The 23,130-nt window shown below is 38.6% G+C and overlaps 3 protein-coding genes and 1 pseudogene across 3 annotated transcripts; all 4 read right to left on the reverse strand.

The window, feature by feature from the left end:
• LOC104217746 (synaptotagmin-5-like) overlaps window positions 1-3,624 on the reverse strand; it is a 57,836-nt pseudogene extending 54,212 nt beyond the window's left edge.
• A 2,652-nt stretch (window positions 3,625-6,276) lies between these two features.
• LOC138880742 (uncharacterized) lies at window positions 6,277-7,025 on the reverse strand. The gene is made up of 2 exons (XM_070160914.1): window positions 6,647-7,025; window positions 6,277-6,344 (listed from the first exon to the last, which is right to left on the reverse strand). The coding sequence occupies exons 1-2, from the start codon at window positions 7,023-7,025 to the stop codon at window positions 6,277-6,279; spliced, it is 447 nt and encodes a 148-aa protein (XP_070017015.1).
• A 3-nt stretch (window positions 7,026-7,028) lies between these two features.
• On the reverse strand, window positions 7,029-7,370 carry LOC138880743 (uncharacterized). Its single transcript, XM_070160915.1, has one exon. It carries the CDS (start codon window positions 7,368-7,370, stop codon window positions 7,029-7,031), a length of 342 nt encoding a protein of 113 aa, XP_070017016.1.
• Window positions 7,371-9,698: 2,328 nt separating this feature from the next.
• LOC138880744 (uncharacterized) lies at window positions 9,699-21,447 on the reverse strand. The gene is made up of 2 exons (XM_070160916.1): window positions 21,268-21,447; window positions 9,699-10,418 (listed from the first exon to the last, which is right to left on the reverse strand). The coding sequence occupies exons 1-2, from the start codon at window positions 21,445-21,447 to the stop codon at window positions 9,699-9,701; spliced, it is 900 nt and encodes a 299-aa protein (XP_070017017.1).
• Window positions 21,448-23,130: the final 1,683 nt, after the last annotated feature.

Genomic DNA, 23,130 nt, shown 5'->3' on the forward strand with positions numbered 1-23,130 from the left:
TGAGGTAAGAGGGTTGTTATCCGCTGTGTGGATGACTCCATATTCTCCTTCTTGAAATTCCACAAACCAGTCCCTATTGGGACACATATGATAGCTACAAGCCGAGTCCATCAACCATATGTCTGATGATGTTGATGACTATGTTGTAACTAATGAGAAGTCTGAATCATCACAATCAGATACATTTGAATCCATAATGGCCTTTCCATTGTTATGTTTGGCCTTATTCTTCAACTTCGGACAGTCTTTCTTCCAGTGCCCTTTTTCTCGACAAAAGGCACATTCATCTTTGCTGGGTCTGGATCTTGACTTGGATCTTCCCTTCTTTGTCCTCGTTTGATTTTGAGGACGACCCCTCACAAATAGTGCTTCTCCTTCTCCGCCCTTCTGTTTTTCTCGCTTTCTTTGTTCATAGCTGTACAAAGCCGAACAAACTTCTCTGAGAGAAACTTCGTCATTTCCATGGAGTAGAGTAGTTTCAAGGTGCTCGTACTCATCAGGAAGTGACGCCAACAACATCAAGGCCAAGTCACCATCATCATAAGTTGTATCCATATTTTGCAAATCTGTGACCAACTTATTGAAACTGGTGATATGTTCATTCATCGTGGTACCAGGAACATAGGTGAAGTGAAACAGTCTCTTCTTCATGTACAATTTATTTTGACTATTTTTCTTCAAAAATTTATCCTCCAGTGCTTTCCATAATTTACTTGCAGAAGTTTCCTTTGTGTATGGATATTTCTGCTCTCTAGCAAGGTAGGATCGAATGGTACCGCAAGCAACACGGTTGAGAATCTTCCAATCTTCTTCTCCAATAACATCTGGTTTCTTTTCTTCAATGGCCAGATCTAGCCCTTGTTGAAAAAGGACATCTAGAACCTCGCCTTGCCACATCCCAAAATGTCCGGACCCGTCAAATATTTCTACCGCAAATTTCGCATTTGACACAATTCTTGTCATAAGCGAAGATGCCAATGATGACGTATTGTTGACACTTGATGTAGATTCTTCTTGTTTATTGTCTCCCATATTTGACACAAATATTATTTAATAGCTGACGACACAAATCAAGATTATTTCCTTTCTGATGTAGAAGATCAGACTAAGCTGCAACCACAGAGCATACTCAGACAGAACCTTGACTCAGTTACCAAGATAAATCTTTTCTGATGTGGAAGATCAGACTATGCTGCAACCACAGAGCATACTTAGACAGTACCTTGGCTCTGATACCAATTGTTGCGGAAGCCAAATGTATATAGTGTGAATAAGTCACAACTACTATACCAAAAATTATGACAGCCACCAAATAATAAATAAGACAATAAAGGGAACACCAAAATTTACGAGGTTCGGCTAATTTTGCCTACTCTTCGGACACAACCAATATTTTATTTCACTCCAAAAATACAAGTGAAATAATACTAAAAAGAGAAGATACAAATGCCTTAAACAGATGAGAGGGCAAATGAGATGTGTATTTAAATCCTAAACATTAAGCCTTCTTTTATAGGGGAAAAATCCCCCCAACTCTTCTTTTCCCACCGATGTGGGACAAACATTTCTGTCAAACTTTAACGGAGACTACATTACTGCAGAAATATTATGACAAATCCAACAGTGAGGTAGGGGTAATGACTTTTGACTTTCGATTAGGATAAAACTCGTCTGATGTAATTTCTTAGGTAGTCTAATATGCAAAATTTTAGAATAATTAAATGAAGCGTCAATAGAACTGGTCAAATTGCCATCTATGGAACTAGTCAAGACTCATGGGTGGATCAAAGGGGAAAGTAGGATAAGCAGAAAAGGCAAGATAAAATCTAGTATAACAGGCTCAAGGAAAACCAACAGCTTGAGCAAAAACAAAAGACGACTTGCAATCTCTAACAAGGCGAGTATAAAGCTCGATAATTTCTCTCTTTACCTGCTCCATGACCACTTTTAAGTCTTTCTATCCCTTTTTGGAAAATAAGTCCATTTATATATTAGGAATTAACAGAACAAACACTCTATGTGCCTGTTTGAATTTTTGTACAAATGAATATATAAACTAAAAGTAAATTAATGGCAAAGAAAACGTAATTGGTGCAAGGAAAAACATGCTCAAAGTTGTTTAGTACAGGATCAATGTTATTTGAGAGATAAAGCAGGAGAGACAGAGATTGGGAATTAAAGGAGTGCAAGAAAAAAGAGTTGGACCATGAGCTGGTAAATAATATTATACTAACCATAATTGCTTCAATAAAATTCTTCCTTATTTAGGATATAAAAGGGCATTAACATTGCACGGAGCCTCCATCCTATGAGACACTATTTCTAATCTTCTAACACTTCTTTTGGCACAATTTTACAGATGAATAGCAACAATGTCCAAACCACACAAGTTTCAAACAATCCAAGTTCTTTTTCTTTTCTAAATATGATATGATATTTTCTCTACTTAATGAATTTAGTACTCAAAAAGTGTCTTATTATACTACCACCAAAATAATATTCAATTGTGACATATCCTTAAACTTTGTATACCACCAAATGTCAGAAACATAAGATAGGACAAAAAGAGTATTAACGTAATATGAGCAGTGTTTTGAAAAGCGTTAAGCGCAAAAAAGCGACAAGGCCTCGCTTCACAGAAGCAAGAAGCGAAGCGCGCGCTTTTTTTGTTGTGAAGCGCAATTTTACACATAAATAAAAAAAATATAATAGGCATAGATAAATGGCTAAGAACTCATTAAAAATAACATATTAAGCAAATGTTTCAAAACAGAGCATAAAGAGCACTTTTAATAGCAATTAATTCACACAAAAAAACAGAAAACAGAGCATAAAGAGCACTTTTAATAACAGAAAACAGAGTATAACAAAAGAAAAAGAAATCGTTTAGGGCAAAAAATGAGCGCTTAAAAAGTGAAAAAAATTGAAAGAAGAACAAAAGAGAAGAAGAATAACAGAAAAAGATAGAAAACAGAGCATGAAGAAGAAGAAGAAGAAGAAGAAGAAACTTACTGAGATCTGGAGATGAAGTCGTCGCTGAAGTTCGTCGGGCTGGAGAAGAAGACCTTCGTATGTTTTGGTATCAGATGCCTTCTGCTCGTATGTTTATTTACCCAAATTTTTTAAAAAGTCCTAGTTGATGCCTTCTGCTCGCTTAAGCAAGCTTTTTCTCGTTTTTTCTAACGCGACGCTTCTCGCTTTTCTAATGTGAGTCTCCTTTTTACAAGAAAAGCGCTACCATTAGAAGCAAGCGCTTTTAATGTAAGAAGAAAAGCATGAGTGAAAGAAAAATGTAAAAAGACATTAGCTACTTATACGCCACACATTGGAAAGCATGAATTGGGACGACGATGAGTTGAAAGCTAAATACATGTTCATTGTTTTATCTTTCGTTTTGGAAATGGAACAACTACTTTAAATAGTAAGTAGTACTATGTATTTCCTTCCCTTCTAACAATAAGAAATTATTTTCCAAACCACATGTTTATACACACAGAAGTAAAAAGCAATTGCTGAAAAAAGTTTATTACGAGTCATCATCTAACCTATGAATTGAGGAGCAACAGTACCAAGAGTAAACTTGGAAAATTTCAATGATGCCAAAATCATAGGTCTATATTGTTCCAAAATTGGCTCCACACTTGACCTTACCAATTCTGATGCTTCCTGAATAAGAATTACCAGAACCAACTCAATTAACCAAAAAAATAATAAAAGGAAAAAACACAAATATTAGAAATTTAAAAAAGAAATGCTGACACCCTAACAAAAGACCAAATTGGACTAACCTCATCTACATAAGGCCAGAGCTTTTTAAGATGAGAATTATGCCACTTCAACTGTAAGAGTCAAAAACATGAAACAAACATTAAAAAAAGACACTTTGTTTTCACAAAAACATTAATCACAAATATGATAAGGAAACATTAAGTAAAGATAAGTTTAAACACACACACACACACTGACCTTCTGCTGATTGGAGAAAACAACCCAAGAAGGATACTCGTCAGGTGTAAAAATCTTTCTGGAATGTGGAATCTTCCTGTCACGACCCATTTTCTGAACAAGCCGAGACCAGCACTCGATCACTAAACATGACCGAGCGAACCATCTCTGCTTATCAAACCTATTATAACTCCAAAATTTATATGCAACAAAGCAATACTATAACCAAATACTTTTGATTAATTCAAATATTTAAGTAAATCAACTTCAAAGCTTTATTCGTAGTAACTACTGAATTACTGCTAAGTTATTATAAAATAACATCTGAATCTCAACCCAATGACTATGTCTATGAATCCTCTACTGATAAACTGACGCACTGCTCAGGACACGAGATTTCCTGGCCAGTTCTCTAAATAAACAAAGAAATAGCTAAACGAAAATGACTTTAAGAATACTCCACGAACAAAAGCGGAGCTCACCAAAATCACTGGAAGGGAAGGAAGTCCTAACTCGTAGCCTGCTCGCCTGCAAATCCGGTTCCTACGTTGTACCGCAGACCAACGTAGATTCCCAAAAGAGAACGTCAGTACCATCCACTGTACTCAGTGAGTCTCAACAACATGGGGAGAAACTTTAATAACATATACATTACGAGCAAAGGTTCTAAATGCATGTAAAACATAAAGCTTATAAGAATAATTCTAAAATAATTGCATAATAGCAATTTATGAATATCCTAAAAGAAATTCTTTTCTTTTTCTTTCTTTAAAAAAAATACTTCACTTTATACTTTGGGAGTTCCAACTATCCTGACTTAATTCTGTCTTAGTCACCGTGTGATCGGCACGGGTTCGATCCCAACCTGATCGAATAGGCCCAATCCACGAGGTGCCACTCGCTTCATGGTTCTCAGCGCTCATGTATCATACCTTAGCATGGCTAAGTAAATTCTCAGCAATGAGACCCTCGGCTCGTATGCTCCCTACTTTGACACAAGTAGTTTCAGGAAGTCAACGCCTTGGTCAGGACCCTCGGCCTGGACGATGACCCCTTCTCAGAATAAAGGATACTCCCCAAAAATCTTTTCTTTCTAAAACTTCTTCTTGTGACTTTTCAAGTCTAAATATTTTCTTTATAGAACATTATGCACATGCTCATATTTGTGTCCTTAAATGTAAAGCATGGCATAAGAATGAAATAAACATATAAAAATATTTCTAAAAATTCTTTCTTCTTCATAATTTTCAACATGAAAATAACATATAAGAATAACACAAAAATCTGAAAATTTAAGCACATATAGCATAATAGATCATCTAAACTTTTGCTAGAACAATTCTAAATTAATGGGTACTCACTCGCTCTAATTAAATAAAGATAAACTCTTTTAAGCAATTCGTCAAACACCTTGTATGCGTGTTTTTGTGAGTTAAACCACTTTAGTAAAGGGTTATATCAACTCACCTCAAAACTTCTCGAGCCAATACGTAGCCCCAGTCAAATTGACACCAGTCAACCAATCGATTCTACAACAACCAGTATATTTTAATCAATTTTAAAGTACTACACCTAAATATGAAATTTATTGTTGATATAGAGGAAGAAGGGAATTAGCTATTCAATTCTTACATATTACTACTTTAGGATAATTGAGAATAGGGAATTTTATATACCTGAATTTAAGAATTAGTGATTTGTAAAGAACCCTAGAATCTTTCCGTATTATCTGCGTGAAATATTTCCTGGGTTTGCTGCCTCTATTGCGTTACTCTCTATTCTAGTCTATAGGATTTTTTTCCTGCTTTCGTTACTCTCTGTTCTAGAGTGAACAGTAGATTTTTATGTGCAAAGGAACCCCTTTTTTGGTCCCAACAGCCCTTTATGGGCTTTTAGGTTCACGTTTTCCCTTCTTTCTTTTTTTTTAAATTTATTTTTCCTTTTTTTTTTGTTTTAACTTAACTAGTATTACTTATACATAACATACTTTTAATATTTAATAATAACAAAATTATTAATATTCTCCTAATTGTACATCCAACTACTTAATTGTATATATATATATATATTTTTTCACTGTGGGCAAGAAGAAATATATATATATATTTCACTATAGGCAAGAAGAAATAAATAATAATAATTTAATTTTATAAACAGCGTGTCTCGAAACTTTTATATATTTGAGGAGTGTTACAATTTTTCCTCCTTAAAAACATTCGTCCTCGAATGTTACTAGGGCCTTATTCTTAAGCTAACAATCATTCCTTAGGCCCTTGAACCTCTTAAATTTTCTTAGCACTACTCACTCTTGCAAGGTACTCAAAATTTTGGCTAACTCCCTAAGTTTTCAAAAATTTCGCCAGAAATTCCCTTGTAAATTGAACTATCCAAAAATATCCCTGTCACAAATACCACAAATACACCAACAGCAACCAAATATACCATAACAGGCCATTTATAGGCACCATACGCAGCTCATAAATTAATTACTCACACTCCGGCAAGGAGGTACCACAATAACTAACAAGAATCTAAAGCACAACACTTTAGCAAAAGTAAATCACTTTAATGAATTAAATATACTCTGACATAAACCAAATCACTAAGACAACTAAATATAGTCTAGGAAGGACATAAACACTTGCTAACTTGTATTTAATAAATGGAATATAAATGTAAAACCGAACTTAGGTTCACATACCTTTTTCCTCAAATAAATATGGATATTTCTTTCTCATATCTTTCTCGACCTCCCATGTAGCCTCTTTTGAATCATGATTACTCCACAAAACTTTTACCGATGCTAAATCTTTTGTTCTCAACTTCCTTACTTGCCTATCAAGATTTTCTATAGGTACCTCTTCATAAGTCAAGCCTTCTTTAATTTCTATGGTATCGGCAGGTATTATATGCCACTCATCATGAATGTACTTTCTAAGCATAGACACATGAAAGACAGGATGAACAGAGGACAACTCAATGGGTAGTTCTAGCTTATAAGCCACGTTTCCTTTCTTTTCTAGAATTTCATAAGGTCCGATAAATCTAGGGCTAAGTTTCCCTTTCTTACCAAACCTCATAACTCATTTCATTGGTGAAACTTTCAAAAACACCTTATCACCAACCATGAACTCTAACTCATAAGGCCTCTTGTCAGAATAAAACTTTTGACGACTCTGTGCCGCTTTAAGTCTTTCCCTAATTAGCTGAACTTTCTTCAAGGCCTCACAAACAAACTCTAGACCAATCAACGACACCTCTGCTAGTTCAAACCAACCCACTAGAGACCTACATCTCCGCTCATACAATGCTTCATAAGGTGCCATATTAATGATGGCTTGATAGTTGTTATTGTAAGCAAATTCTATATGTGGAAAGTGATCATCCCAATTACCTCCAAAATCTATAACACACGCACGCAGCATATCTTCGAGAGTCTGAATGGTCCTTTCTGCGTGCCCATCGATTTGTGGATGGAAAACAGTGCTTAAATTGACCTTGGTACCTAATCTTTTCTAAAATGCCTGCCAAAAATGCATCGTGAACTGAGGGCCTCTGTCAGATATGATTGAAACTGGAGTACCATGCAATCAGACTATTTCTTTGATGTACAACTGCGCATACTGCTCTGCAGAATCTGTCATCTTTATTGGTAGGAAATGTGCGGACTTTGTCAGTCGGTCTACAATAACCCAGATTGAATCATGTTTACGGTATGTGCGAGGTAGACCTACTACGAAATCCATATTAATCATCTCCCACTTCCACTGTGGTATCTCTATGTCTTGAGTTAGGCCACTAGGCCTCTGATACACGACTTTGACTTGCTGGCAATTTAAACATTTAGCCACATGATCTGCTACTTGTTTCTTCATGCCTTTCCACCAATACAACTCTTTCAAATCTAGATACATTTTGGTAGCACCTGGGTGGATAGAGTACCTCGAACTGTGAGCTTCCTCCATTATGGCCTTCCTAAGACCACCTACATCATGCACACATAACCGATCATTCAACTTTAAAACTCCATCACTTCCTAGAGTGAAAGCAGTGATTTCTTTGTTTCTGACTCCTTCTTTTAATTTCACTAAGTACGGATCTTCGTCTTGCTTAGACTTAACATGCGCAACAAGGGAGGATTGCGCTAAGGCATAAGCAGTTATATCTCCTTCTTCGGTCTCATCCAGTCTAATTCCATCATTTGCTAGTTTTTGAATTTCTCGACCCAAAGATCGCCTTTGTTCTGCAAAATGGGCCATGCCCATTGACTTCCTACTAAGTACATCTGCTACCACATTAGCTTTGCCTGGTTGATAAAGGATATTGATGTCATAATCTTTCAATAGCTCGAGCCACCTTCTCTGTCTCAAATTTAGTTCTTTTTGCTTGAAAATGTACTGGAGGATTTTGTGGTCTGTAAACACTTCAGAATGCTCGCCATAAAGGTAATGTCGCCATATCTTTAATGCAAACACCATTGCTGCGAGCTCTAAGTCGTGTGTGTGGTAGTTCTTTTCATGATTCTTTAACTGCCTGGAAGCATAAGCAATAACTTTTCCATTTTGCATAAGAACACAACCAAGGCCCACTCTGGAGGCATCACAATACACTGTGAACCCACCCGAACCTGTCGGCAAGGTTAATACAGGTGCAGTGGTCAACCTCTTCTTTAACTCTTGAAAACTCTGCTCACAAGCATCTGACCATTGGAACTTAACTACTTTCTGAGTCAACTTAGTTAATGGAGCTGCAAGTAAGGAAAACCCCTCTATAAACCTTCTATAGTAGCCAGCTAACCCCAAGAAACTCCTGATTTCGGTTGGCGTTGTCGGCCTAGGCCAGTTCTTGATTGCTTCTGTCTTATGAGGGTCTACTTTTATTCCTTCACTAGATACCACATGGCCTAAGAATGCCACTGACTGCAACCAGAACTCACATTTTGAAAACTTGGCATAAAGCTCATTCTCCTTCAAGGTCTGCAAGGCTATTCTGAGGTGTTCTGCATGATCTTCCTTGCTCTTAGAGTACACCAAAATATCGTCTATAAACACAATAATAAAGGTATCTAGGAATGGCTTGAAAACTCTGTTCATGAGGTCCATGAATGCAGCTGGGGCATTTGTCAACCCGAAGGACATCACTAGAAATTCATAGTGCCCGTAGCGAGTTCTAAAGGCTGTTTTAGATATATCTTTTTCCCTGATTCTCAACTGATGGTACCCCAACCTCAAGTCTATTTTTGAAAAGTAATTTGCACCCTGAAGTTGATCAAATAAATCATCAATTCTTGGCAGTGGATACTTGTTTTTAATGGTAACTTTATTCAACTGCCGATAGTCGACATACATTCTGAGAGACCCATCTTTCTTCTTTACAAACAGGACCGGGGCACCCCACGGTGAAACACTCGGTCTGATGAAACCCTTGTCAAGAAGGTCTTTCAATTGTTCTCTCAACTCATTAAGTTCTGCTGGAGCCATCCTATAAGGAGGTATAGATATGGGCTGAGTGCTTGGCATGAGATCGATGCCGAAGTCTATGATTCTTTCGGGAGAAAGTCCGGGAAGGTCATCTGGGAAAACTTCTAAAAATTCTCTAACAACTGGCACTGACTGAAGAGCTGGTGGTTCTGATTCTGGATTAATAATGTGGGCCAAATAGGCGAGACATCCCTTACCGATCATTCGTTGTGCCTTAAGGTAAGAAATAAACTTACCTATAAGTGATGCTGAAATACCCTTCCACTCTAAGACTTATTCATTTGGAAATTGGAACCTGATTATCTTGGCATGACAATCTAACATGGCATAGCAGGAAGACAACCAATCCATACCCATGATCACATCGAAATCCACCATTTCTAATTCTATGAGATCGGCCTTGGTGTTGCGACCTTGGACTGAAACTATACAACCTCTATAGACTCTGGTGACTTTCACTGACTCGCCAATTGGAGTAGATACTAGGAATGACTCACTAAGTTGTTCAGGTTCTAGTCCGAGGTTAATTGCAAAGTATGGAGTCACATATGAAAGTGTTGAACCTGGATCCATTATGGCATAAGCATTATGTGAGCAGACTAAAAGTATACCTGTAATAACTTCTGCAGATGCCTCTGCACTCTGACGATCAAGTGTAGCAAACAAACGGGGTTGTCCCCCTCCCTGAGTAACTCGGTCTGCACCTCTGCCTGCTCCACGCCCGATCTGATTATGAGAACCACAAGCCTGAGGTGGTGCAACTGCAGTAGCTAAGGAACTAGAAGGACGAGTTGGTCCACCACTGAGATTACGTCGCAACTTTGGGCAGTTGGCCTTTATATGACCAATGTCTCCACAATGGTAGCAACCATGAAACCCGAGCTTACACTGACCTAAATGTTGCCGCTTACATGTTCCACAAAGACTTTGCTGGTGTGAATGTTGCTCAACATGATTCTGGCTATGTGAGGATGATGTCCTAAAATTCTGATTCTGCAAGACTGATTTCCATTACTCTGAGTACGTTTGAAGGAAGACCCACCACCTGACTGATGACTGAACTGAGCTGGTGTTTGTGAGCACGTGATTTTTGCCCTACAAGAACTACTCCCAAAAATTCAAAATAAAATGGTTTTGTGTTGTTTGTGATTTATTTGTATTTTGTCTGTGCATGTTTATTTCTACTTTAATTAAGAAAAATACAAAAATATGTGTTGCATGTGCATTTAGGATTTAATTTTACAATTAGGAGTTAATTAAACAATATTTGGATTTGCGAGAATGAAAATCACAAAAATATGTACTTTGCATTTTTTGGCGTTTAATATCAAATTTAATTAGTATTTTTCTAAGTTAATTTTGGCTTTACAATTTATTTTGGAATTTTTGGTAATTAGGAATTAAAAAGAAGATAAAAGGAAAAAAAAACAAGAGAAGAAGGGTAAAAATCGGACTGGGCCAGTTTTAAAAAAGGAAACGTTCAGGCACAATGTCACACCTCATGTCCAGGCCCAACCGGCCGGTCCAAGAGACCATACCAAACGACGTCGTTTCATCGCCAATCAATCTCGACCGTTCAATCATCCAATCCAACGGTCCAGATCACCCCTCCCATAACCCGTGTTGACCCATTCCCCATACCCGTTCCAATACTCGGACCGCCCTAGTACTACTCCAAACGACACCGTTCCTCCTTAGTGAAGTGATCAAGGTCGTTGATCGTGAATGATCCAACGGCCAAGATCAAATCCCCACCCCACTATATATTCCTAAACCATACCCCGCCCTCTAAGACATACCCCCCCCCTTCGCTTTCGTCTCTAACCTAGAGACAGGCCCCAACACCCGCCGCCTTCAACCACCGCTCTTCGCCCACCGAAAATCGCCTCACGGTGATTCCGGTGGTCCAAACAGCACCATAGCCTCCCCACGACGTCCTCTTTCCAAATCCCTTATCAGCTTTCCTCGAATCAGTACCCAACGATTTGAATCTTAGATCGAAGAATCGAACCAAACCCAAATCCGTCCAAACAGCCCCAAAATTACACCACAACTTCCCCTCGACCTCCCCAACCTAACCCCTCTAACCATCACCTTCGAATTGTGGCCGACTGCTTCGAATCTCAGATCGAAGGCAAGACCTCAAACCTCAAACCTACCTAATCAGTCCCAAAATTACACCACTGAACCACCTAGCTACCCCCGTCCCAAATCCCACCCAGGTTCTGTCCAAATCTTGTTAGAGCCTTTCGAATTTCAAATCGAAGGCAAACCCTAGAGGAACCAACTTCAGACTGTGTACGAGGTTAAAGGTTTGAGGTCTTAACCGACTTTAGTCGAGTGTTCTCAGTCGATAACACTCGATTAAGGTCTGTTTGGGCTTCAAAAGTTTCAAGACAAAGTTCAGACTGAAACGGATTAGGTTTGGTCTGAAGTTTCGAGGTATTTCTTTTTGTTTGCCTTTTTCTTTTTCTTTTTTTATTTTATTTCTGACTGATTAGTTCGTCATTTAGGTCAATTAATCCTCCTCCTCCTCCAGACCTTTTTTCTGGTCCAGTTTTTCTCATCTTGGTCGATTGACCTATTCATGTATATAGTTTAGTAGTTCTCATCAAGTTGTTTGGTGTCGTTTGTTTTGTTCTCAGCCTCAGGGTTCCATTCAATATATCCTCAGGGCCCCTACATTTTGTGTTTAAGGCTAATTTAGAACTATGAGTGTGCTGTTATTATTGGTTCGAATTGCTTCATTTTATGTGATGTTTGGTTCCCTTGTCTTTGTTGTCCATCATTTTGCATATGAGTTCAGTTTGTTTGTCGATTCAGTGCGTTTACAGTGATCGTTCATTTTGCCTAAGTTTGATTTAGAATTGTGAATGCAGTCAGTTATTCCCATATACATGTGCATCTTAGCAGCTTTGCATCAGTCTGCTATTTGATCTAATCTGAGTTCTAAGTTCGAACTACTAGGTGAATTGAATTAAATTGGTTATAGTTGTTGTAGTTGGGTGATAATTAGGAATCAGTTTAGTTATCTGATTAAAGAGATTGGTTATAGCTGATGAGATAAAAGGGATTGGGTAGGACGGTAATTTCAGGGACTCTAGGAGGGTATTTTGGGATTTAAAAGGTTTGAAATTGGTTTAAGTTGAATAGTCTGACAGTAAGGTACTAAAGTACCATTAAACTAATGAATTGTTTAAGTGCTAATAGGGAACAAAACATAATAGTAGGGGAAGGTTTACAGGAAATGGATTAAGAAATAGGTGTCCATACCTATTTGAATTTAAATAAGGAAAGGACAAGGGATAATGGGAAAAAGACATACTCTAGTGGAATTAAAAGAAGATGATGGGCAGAATTAGTTTAAGAATTCTGCTTGAATGCTTTTGAGAGGGGAGCAAGGTCAGTGTTGGATATAAATAGGGGTCTGGACAGAATTAGGGGAGAGCTCCTTCAGTATGGTCTTGGTTTTTCTTTTGGGCAAACCTTAGAAGAGAAAAGCAATATGAAAAGAGGGAGTTTTTGAGAGTTCTTTGAAGAGGCAGTCTCAGACAACATTTTAAAAGCTAAGACATTCAGTTTTTTTAGAGTTCTGGTGAGTTTAAGGACATAAAACCAGAAAAATATAGGGATTCATTGCATTCCTAGGTGTAAGTTGAATTCTGGACAGTGATTCTCATTACTGCAGTGGTTCAGTAGCCTACTGATTGAGTTTTGGTTTAATTGAAACTCTATTGAGTCTGTTCGTTGATATTTGCTGTTGCTATTGATTTTGCAACGTGTTCTGGGTTGTGATCGAGTTGATTCTGGGTAAAAATTGGTCTTGAACCGTGAGGGTTGCTGTTTGAATTCCTGGTTGCTGCTGTTTGCTATTATGTTGCTAACTCCTTCTTCTACTCGATTATATTTCCAGGTACCTTGTTGTCTCTAATGCCTTGAAGTTTCATTCGATGTATCTGAACGATTATGGAATCAAATGACGAGGCACTGCCACCATATGAATTTGCTTCTGCATTTCACTATTAGTATAGCTTGTAGTTATAGATTTCCAATACGCAGTAGTAATTTCTGAAACTTGTCTTGTAATTAAACTAGGGAGATTGTGGATTATTGATTATATGACCATGAATCTATACTGGACTGTATGAGCTACTCAGATTTGCTGTAGTTAATTTAGTTAAATATGACGTTAATGTGAAGGTGAATCTGGATCGTAATAGCTAATTGATATAGCTTCCATATTTAGGGTGCTGGGAGCACAAACGGGTATAAATTTAGACATGACTAATTGTACGAATAACATGGTATAATATCTAATCACCTCAATAAGTTAAATTTTTTTTTATGATTGTCTGTGTTAATTTCTAGCATGAACAACGGCTTTAAATCTGATAGATACGTGAACTCGAGTTGGTAATTTTGATTAGCATAAGGGTTGGGGTAAAAAATCAGAATAATTGTTCATCTCGTTGAGCTAGTTCATTAAATTGGAGGGTCTAAAAATTTCAGTGAACACTTGTGCACATTGAACTGAAGCGTTATTTAATTTAACGACTGGGGCTCGACAACCCCTTTGCATAAAGTGTAAGCTTCAGGGCCGCAATAAATGGCCCAGGCCTGGGTCTGACATGCATATCTGTTTGGGGCCTGGACCCATGTCTGCGATTGGTCCAGTTTATGCTGGGCCTGGATTATGATTCCTTCACGTAGACTGTTTGGAGTTTGCAGATCTAGATGTAGTATTTCTTAAAAGATAATAATTAGTTAGGTTTTATTTGATTATTAGAGACAAGTAAGAATAGGAAAATCACCATAGCTTTTAGGCTTGCCTTTTGAATAATAAAAAATGGGATGAGCCTCGCTAAACAAACAAATAAACTACGGGGCCCTCATTAAATGTATATATAAAAATACCTAGATTTCGGGACGAGCCGTTTAACGAGTTTCACGGTTTTTTTTCAAAGTAATAACGCACTAGTCTCTGTAGGCGCGTATTTTAATAATGTTACCTTCCTAAACTCGGGTTCGCATTTATGTGACCCAAATCCAAATCTTAACGATGTTAAAATATGTCAAAAACCACGGGTGCATTTATGTGACGTGGTTCAAGACTTGCTTTAATGACGTTGCAATTTTCCTTAAAAAATAGATAAAAGCGGTTAAAGTTAAAATTTGCACATAGGTTCAACATGTATTAAAATCAGATAAATAATCCGAATATGACATTTGAGTGACCGTGCTAGAACCACGCAACTCGGGAATGCCTAACACCTTCTCCCGGGTTAACAGAATTCCTTACTCGGATTTCTGGTTCGCGGATTGTTAACATAGTCATATTTTCCTCGGTTCGGGATTCAACCGGTGACTTGGGACACCATTAATCTCCCAAGTGGAGACTCTGAATAAATAATAATAAATCCCGTTTCGATTGTCCTTTAAGTGGAAAAACTCCCATACGCCCATGCGGGCGCAAGTAAAAAGGAGGTGTGACAGCTCTGGCGACTCTGCTGGGGACCGAACCCAGAATTTCTGGTTCAGGGTTCAGAATTCGAGCTTAGAATAATTATTGTATTTGGATTTATTTATTATATGATTTTATTCACATGTTTGGGCCTAATGTGCTAAATGTTTCTTTTACCGCTTTGATATTATCTGAACTGTATATAAACTGCTATGAAACCCTTCTCTTCTCATCTTCGGGGATGTGCTCACTGGTTGAGACTCTCTATTCTGTTAATGTCATACCTTGAAGTAAAAAAGAGGCTCGGACAAGTTACTAAGCTGGATGGCCTTTTGGTTCCTGGTACATAGCCCCCTCCTCGACTCGAGTTGTCCGCTTGGGTACACAGTCTAGAACAAATACCCAGGTTATGAACCTAGAATAACGCAGCCTCATGTCGGATCCCTAGTAGGAACGTTTGTTTGCATCACGTGCATTTGACTTTGGAGGCTCAACACAGGGGTTGAGTCTGTCTAGGGCAGGTGTACCAAAAATGAAAAAGACCATCCTGATGCATCTTACTTGCTACTTGTGCATTTATTTGCTTCGGACTTGCATGTTGACCGACTTCTGAATATTTTGAGGAAAGAGAAATAGCGGTATGAGGGTTAAAGAGAGTTAATCACCTGTTTTGAAAAAACCAATGCCCAAATAGTGTCGAAACTCTGCTGAATTTTTGAGAAAAGGAAAAAAAAGGAAAAAAAATATATAGTTTTCTTTGCCAATGAAAAGAGTCTGGTTTTCAAAAGATGTTTGTTTTGGCAGCCCGAACTACGCCGGTTTGATTCTCACCTGGTGCGAGATACGTAGGCAACCTCATCGGGTCCAACCTACCTTTCACAAAAAGGTCAAAACTTTTGTCATAAGTAAGTCGGGTGACGCCATTCTTGCATAAAATAAGCCGAATGTCCCCAAAAGGGCACCGGAAGGCTGTTTTCGCAAGAACAACCACCCTGAGTCATTTTTAAATGGTTTGCAGGCACAGCCTTAAAATCTTCCTCCCAGAAGCGCTGAAAGGCTGTGTTTTCAACCGGGTTTTTTAATTCAATTTGAAGAAAAAAGAAAAAAAAAGAGTCAATAATAAATCGAGTAATTCTGTTTTTGGCAAAAATAGCCGAATGTTCCCGAAAGGGACGTCGGAAGGCTGACATTGCATAAACGGCCACTTTTAGTCATATTTGGAATTTTGACCGGTTGACTCACCCAGCTTTAAAATTTTCATTCCCGAAGTGCTGAAAAGCCGTGTTCGGAACCGAATTTTCCTTTTAATCTGTGAAAAATTAAAAAAAAAATAGTCAATCTGTTGAGTCAAATAAATTTATTTCTTAATCACCTTAATAAATGTGCAGAATGAGAACAAGTCAAAATTTGCACGTAACAATTGTGAACAAGATCCTTTTGGAGTTGTAGATGTGGTGGGATGACTTGGGCGAATCAGGGCATGACACAGTCAATCTATACCTGGGAGGCCTCACTAGGTTGCTGAAGATTAATCCTAGGGGGGATATCATAAAGGCTTTGGTCGCATTCTGGGACCCGACTCACAACGTATTTCGCTTCTCGAATTTTGAACTTACCCCAATATTGGAAGAAATAGCCGGATACATCGGGGGTCCCAAGGTTCCTCTGAGACACCAGTACCTGATTGCTCCAAGGGCCGTAGCCGTACACAAGTTCTTAGACTCTTTGAAAATAAGCAGGGGGGTTCACAATCCAGACTTGGCAGCGGGTTTTTGTACTTTGCGGTTTATATACAACATATATGGCCACATAGGGGGGTTCAACAAGCCGTAAAACAAAATTTGTAGCAAAGGAAATCGCCTTAAGTGGGAAGAACATAGGTGTTTTGCATTCATGATAGCCTTTTTGGGACTCCTGGTGTTTCCTAGAAAAGACGGGAACATTGACACACGAGTATCTGGAGTTGTCAGCACTTTACTTACTCAAGCCAACAGTACCCTCGCACCCATGATAGTAGCTGAAATCTTCCGCGCTCTTACAGCTGCAAAGCCGGAGGAGACTTTTTTGAGGGGTGCAACGCGTTGCTGCAGATGTGGATGATCGAACACCTATGTCGTCGTCCTCAATTTATGAGTTATGGGTCGACGGAGAAAACGTGCATAGAGGAATTTCCTACGAGGGTTGACGGAATCAGCTTACCAGAAGGGGTCACAAAGTGGACAGCGCGCCTCCGTTCTGTCATTGTGAGTCAAATAGAGTGGACATTTGGATGGCTACCTGTGGATGAAATCGTATATATGCCAGCCACCGGACCCCATTTCCTTTTGATGGGGCTCAGGAGTATCCAGCCCTATGCCCCATATCGAGTTTTGAGGCAGTTGGGGAGATGCCAAATAGTTCCGAAAGATGAAGATCTTAGCGGCCAAGTAGTTGAGATCGGGCCCAACGGACAATTTCATGAAGCGGCAGTCCGTCAAATTTAGAGCGAATGTCAATACTTAACAGCCAATACATGTGTACGTGATCGATCCAAAGGTGAAGTTTCGCCGGGATACCGTGCTTGGTTTAGGAGAGAAATCGAGTTTGGGAGACCGGCCAAAAGACCCCATCTCCAGGAGTTCGTCCAGGCGTCGCAAGAACAGTGGGATCGGTTGGCTAAAGAAGAGAGTTACAGGGCAGAAATAGGCAAGCTGAGGCAACAGATTAGAGACCTGGAATTTGAAAATAGTCTGCAAGTTGACATTGATCAAGGAGAAAAGAACAAATTGGCCCAAGAAAATGAGGCGCTGAAAGCCCAAATCCGACAAATAAGGATAGATGCTTACAACCAACAAAGGAGTCGATCGGATGAGCGGTTAATAAAAGGGTTGAAAAAAGAAATCAGTGAGTGCCGGAATGATCTGAAGAAATCTGAGGGTATCATAGCACAACTCCAGGTACAATGGGCAAAAAGAACAAAAGAGCGCACACAGTACTTACAGCAGGCGAGGAAAGATTATGAAAAGACCATTGTTAGGCTAAAAAGGAAGGTGACCACCCTAGAAAGCGAGGCGGCTAAACAAGCCAAGGCTTTTGAAACCGAAAGTGAACACTGCTATGATCTAATGGCCTTGATGGAAGATGAAATACAGCAGTTACAGAAACAACATCTGCATGATTCTCGGGTTTTGAAGGCTAGAGGGGATCAGATAGAACGCCTACTCCTAGAGAAAGACCGAACCAGGGACAAGATTTTGACTATTGCTCATGCTATTACCAGGAAATGTCGGGTGTGTGAAAACATGAACCACACTACTTTCTTCTCGGCGGTGATGATATTTGTGAAGCAAATCATGTACGAATTGGAACAGCTGGAAAGGGGCCTTGCATCAAAGCCCGCGGTGAGGACGAACGACGCCCCGCGGGCGCCAAAATTCAAAACTTTGAGACATTCATAGTTTGAGACTGTATTGTCACACCTCATTTTTCACCTACACCCCGCAAAGGGGCGTAAAATGGAGTTTTTCCAATTAAAGGACAATCGAAACAGGATTTTATTTAAAGATTCAGAGTCGCCACTTGGGAGATTTATGGTGTCCCAAGTCACCGGTTGAATCCCGAATCGAGGAAAAGATTGACTCTGTATTATAGTCCGCGAACCAGAAATCCGAGTAAGGAATTCTGTTAACCCGGGAGAAGGTGTTAGGCATTCTCGAGTTCCGTGGTTCTAGCACGGCCGCTCAACTGTCATATTCGGCTTATTTATCTGGTTTTAATACATGTTGAACCTATGTGCAAATTTTAACTGTTTAACGCTTTTATTATTATTATTTTTAACGAGAATTGCAACGTCGTAAAAATTCACCTCAAACCACGTCACATCAATGCACCCGTGGTTATTGACACATTTCAACTCTGTTGAGATTTAGATTTGGGTCACATAAATGTGCACCCGAGTTTAAGAAAGTAAATTATTAAAGGTGCGCCTAAAGCGACTAGCGTATCATTATTTTTTTGGGTAGGGCCGTGAAATTTTTCTAAACGGCTCATCCCGAAGTCTAAGTAATTTTACCAACACGTATAGAGGGCCCCGCAACTTGTGTATTTTTGTTTGTCGAGGCTCGTCTCATTCATTATTTTTTTTAAAGGAATTTGCAACGTCGTGGAAATGCATCTCGAACCACGTCACAATCAATGTACCCGTGATTAGCGACACATTTCGACTTCGTTGAGATTTGGATTTGGGTCACATAAATGTGCACCCGAGTTTAAGAGAGTAAATTTTTAACGCGCGCCGGAAGTTACTTGCGCGTTATTATCTTTTGGGGAAGGCCATGAAATTCGCTGAACGGCCCGTCCCTAAATCTAAGTATTTTGAAACAAATATTTATTGAGGGCCCCGTAATTTTGTATTTTTTATTCGGCGAGGTGCATCTCATTTTTATTCAAGGATATCCTAAAGCGACTAATTTTCTATTTATTTGTCTCTAAAAATAAAGAAAATCCTAATCAATTAGTATTAAAAGTTCGGGCTTCAAGTTCAAGTTCGGGTCCAAACAAAAAGAAACACCCTTTAGTTTGAACCCGCTACCTAACTTAAGATTCGCCGCCTGCCGTTGTAAATATTAACAAACCAACTACCATTTCGATTCAGTTCAACCTAGCTTTATTATATGAATTGGACTATTGGAATTAACTATGTGGAATACAAAGCCAATTTTTGAGCTCTTTTTACGATTTATTGAAAAATGCATCAATGCTTAAAAAAACTGTCATCAAGCTAACATTAATCACTAACATTTGAGAACTAACATTAGTTACTAACATTATTTATGTTGCTATTTAAAATGATGTTATTTACTCAAGTGAACTCGCAATTTCAGAATTATACCTATTAAACCAACATGCTGATTTCCATAAACTATTTGAACCTGTTTTGTGACATAAACTATTTGAAACTGTTTCACGACTACTGAACAAAAGAATTAAATACAGTATATTTCATAACTAGTAATCACCAACTAAGATTAATTACAATTGATATTCCATGTTTGTAGAAATAGATTAAATCAGTCCAGTTTATGCATTTCAAAGTCATTCCAATACATACTATGAAATATCAGATGAACTACTGCTTATATATCAAATTAAACACAAAGAAACAGTTATTTTCAGAAATCCATTCCAACAACTCTTTACTTCCTTTCCTTTAAATTTGAGAGTTGTAGAACATGTACCTGGATAACGGAAATACAAGAAGATGAATGAGCAGTCAGCAACAGTAATAACACAGCAACGCAGTGACAGAACAACCCAGTGAAAGATTAAAAAGGAAGGAACCAGCAGAGTTCCAGCAACACCCAATGAAAACAGCAACAGTACTAGTTCTGATATTCAGCAGTAAAAGAAAAGACCCACTTTTCAGCTTCTTAGCTCTCCAAACACTGAACCTTTTGGATTAAAAAACCAGCCTGTTTTTACTCTCAAATTACTGAACTTTTAAATGTTAAAAATCCATCCTAGATTCTCTAAAAAATGAAAGATAACCGATTTTCTTTCTCCAACCACCCTTTTCTGTCTTGAAATGACCCTATTTATAACCCAAAAACAGGTATGGGCAACATATTTTAATCAATCCCTTTTAAGCTTTTCATACCATTATGTTTTGTTCCCCACACTTGCATGCCTTGTTCCCCACTCTTGCATACCTTGTTCCCCACTAGCAAATGCCTTGTTCCCCACTAGCAAATGTCTTGTCCCCCACTAGCAAATGTCTTGTCCCCCGCTATGTATTAAACAATGCCTTATTTTAATATTATTAGTGCTTAGTGGATAGAGCACTCAAATTAATCATTTTTAAAACTTTAAATCCCAAAATACCCCTGAAACTACTGAAATTACCATTCTACTCCATCAGCTATATTCAATCCTCTTAATCAATTAACCAAACTATAGCAGCTATAACCAATCTTAATTGAGAAATCCTAACAATTGACTAATCATATGAGACTAACTCCCAATTGACAACACTTAGGAATCAATTCATCATGGTCAGATTCATATCAGAACAACATTAAGATTCATCAAAAATAAAGATTCAGTGATTAAACTAACACACTTCTAGATTAAACCTAAACAAGAACAAATGAATACTGTCAACATACTGAATGAAAACAAACTGACTTCATATGCAAGAAATGATGAACAACGACAAGAAAAGAAACAACATAACATAACTAAGAAAAGATAGAAACTAGAACAAGGCAAGATAATTAAAACAAGCAAGAAGAACGACAGATTCATGAACTTGTACTGCTACTCACTACGTACGATCATGGAAACACGCAACTCATTGATATCAGTTTAACCAAAAGACAAGATGAAAAGAAAAAGGAAATGGACCTTCCTTGTTGCCAAAAATGGATTTCCCAAGTGATTGAATACAGAAAACTCTTTGAGCAGAGCTGTACAGAAAAGGCAAATAACGAACAAAAGCTTCAAGCTAATGTTCCAAGAAACTCGAGCAAATCTGGAACCAAGACCCCGTTGGAAACTCGAACTCACAGACTGAAAATGAGTCATTTTTTAATGGAGGGTTTTAAAGGTTTGAGCCAGAGTTTCATGGTTGTTGGTTGACGATTGTGGAGCTGGAGTGGCGAACTATTTTAGGTGGCGTTGGACGTCGATAGAGAAGGCTAGAGCTCGCGACTGGAGGGTGGCTATGGAGAAGGTGAGGCGGGCTGTTTCAGGTGGCGTTGGACGTCGATGGAGAAGGTTGGAGCTAGCGACTGGAGGGTCGTTGGGCTGTGGGTTGTTGACGGGAGGTGGTCGTGTGGCAGTGGGCATTGGTAGTAAAGCTGGCGTGAAGCTGGTTGTTCTTCGTTGGTTTTTGGAAGGGCCAGAGGTGGAAAGCTGTTGGTTTGTTGCCGGACTTGCTGCTGCGCGGGAGGCTGGTTGACGGAGAGGCAGCGATGGGTGGTCGTTTGCTTGATGAGAGGAGGAGGGCAGCCATGGACGTGGGAGCTGGAGGGGTCGTTTGGAGAAGGGGAAGAAGATGGGGCAGGTGGTTTAGGGTTTTTTGTTAGGGGTTTGGAAATGAAATGAAGAAAGGGGGTGGTTGTTTGGGCTTTGGGGCAGACCGGGTTGGGGATGGGATATGGGCTGGGTATCCGGATTTCAATTTCAAAGGGGAAGAAAAATTATTTGGACTTTAAATTGATTTGGCCCAAATATGACTTAACACTCTTTTATTTTGTCTTTCTTTTCTTAAACTAATAAAACTAAAAATTCCAAAAATCCTAAATTAACTTATAGGACTAGATTAATTTACAAAAGTACTACTAACTTTTAATAACAATTAACACACACAATCGAATAAAATTACATAACTTGGACATGAAATGCTAAAAATGCGAAAAATACATTATTTTGTGATTTGCTTTCTCTTAAAACCCAAACATGGTTCAATTAATTCTTAAGTGCACAATTAAATCTTAAATGTGCATGCAACATATATTTTTGTATTTTTAATTAATTAAAACAAACTAAACATTCACAGACAAAAATAATTATCCAAAATGTCACGCAAAGTTCTCAAAATTGTACCCAAAGGCAATTTATTTTATTTTTCGATTTCTTTGGGAGCAGTTTTCGTGAAGCAAAAATCACGTGCTCACAGCTGCCCCTCTTTGTCCGAAAACACAAAGAGTTTTCGTGCAAAGATAAAGTGAGCGATTTTTGCCTGTTGGAATACTCCGTGTGAAGCATTTTTTGAAAAGATTTAACTGAACCTTTGCTTCATAGGTTTCCTACATATCCCTGGCTAAAAGGGAATCAGGTCAATGTAGTTCGGAAAGTTTTGGTAGCTGGGACTACCATGGGACTGCATTTTTGTTGTTACTGTTACTGCATGCTGTTGCTACTGTTTTTCGACCTCCTTATTACACCGTGCTAAAGAAAAACAAGAAGCTAGACTAAACTAGGGATTACAAAATCTCATCTATCTCCGACTTGTTCTTGTAGTCTTCTTTCTGATTTCTGAACTGGGATTCATGCTGGGGGTATTTTTGTTGTAACCCTCCGCATTACTGACTTCTGACTTGATCTTGAAATGTATCCCTCTGTTCTGCAGGCGGACTCCTGACTTCAACTTGAATGTGTACTCCTTTGTTCTACAGGCGGTCTCCTGACTCCAACTTGACTTTAAAAGATAATACGGCCTCCATTCTCCAGGCGGGCTCCTGACTTCTTCAACTTCAAATATGG

The sequence above is a fragment of the Nicotiana sylvestris genome, chromosome 11, assembly GCF_000393655.2.
Source record: "Nicotiana sylvestris chromosome 11, ASM39365v2, whole genome shotgun sequence".
Taxonomy (NCBI): Eukaryota; Viridiplantae; Streptophyta; class Magnoliopsida; order Solanales; family Solanaceae; genus Nicotiana; species Nicotiana sylvestris.

Excerpts from the sequence above, each read along its gene's own strand:
- LOC138880742 (XM_070160914.1), bottom strand. The coding sequence starts at position 7,025 with ATGAGGTTTGGTAAGAAAGGGAAACTTAGCCCTAGATTTATCGGACCT. Across the intron at positions 6,345-6,646 it reads ATATTTATTTGAGGAAAAAG|GGATATTTTTGGATAGTTCA; the intron begins GTATGTGAACCT and ends TATTTGTGACAG.
- LOC138880743 (XM_070160915.1), bottom strand. The coding sequence starts at position 7,370 with ATGCTGCGTGCGTGTGTTATAGATTTTGGAGGTAATTGGGATGATCAC.
- LOC138880744 (XM_070160916.1), bottom strand. The coding sequence starts at position 21,447 with ATGACTCATTTTCAGTCTGTGAGTTCGAGTTTCCAACGGGGTCTTGGT. Across the intron at positions 10,419-21,267 it reads CATTTTTGGCAACAAGGAAG|AATCAGAATTTTAGGACATC; the intron begins GTCCATTTCCTT and ends TCAGTCTTGCAG.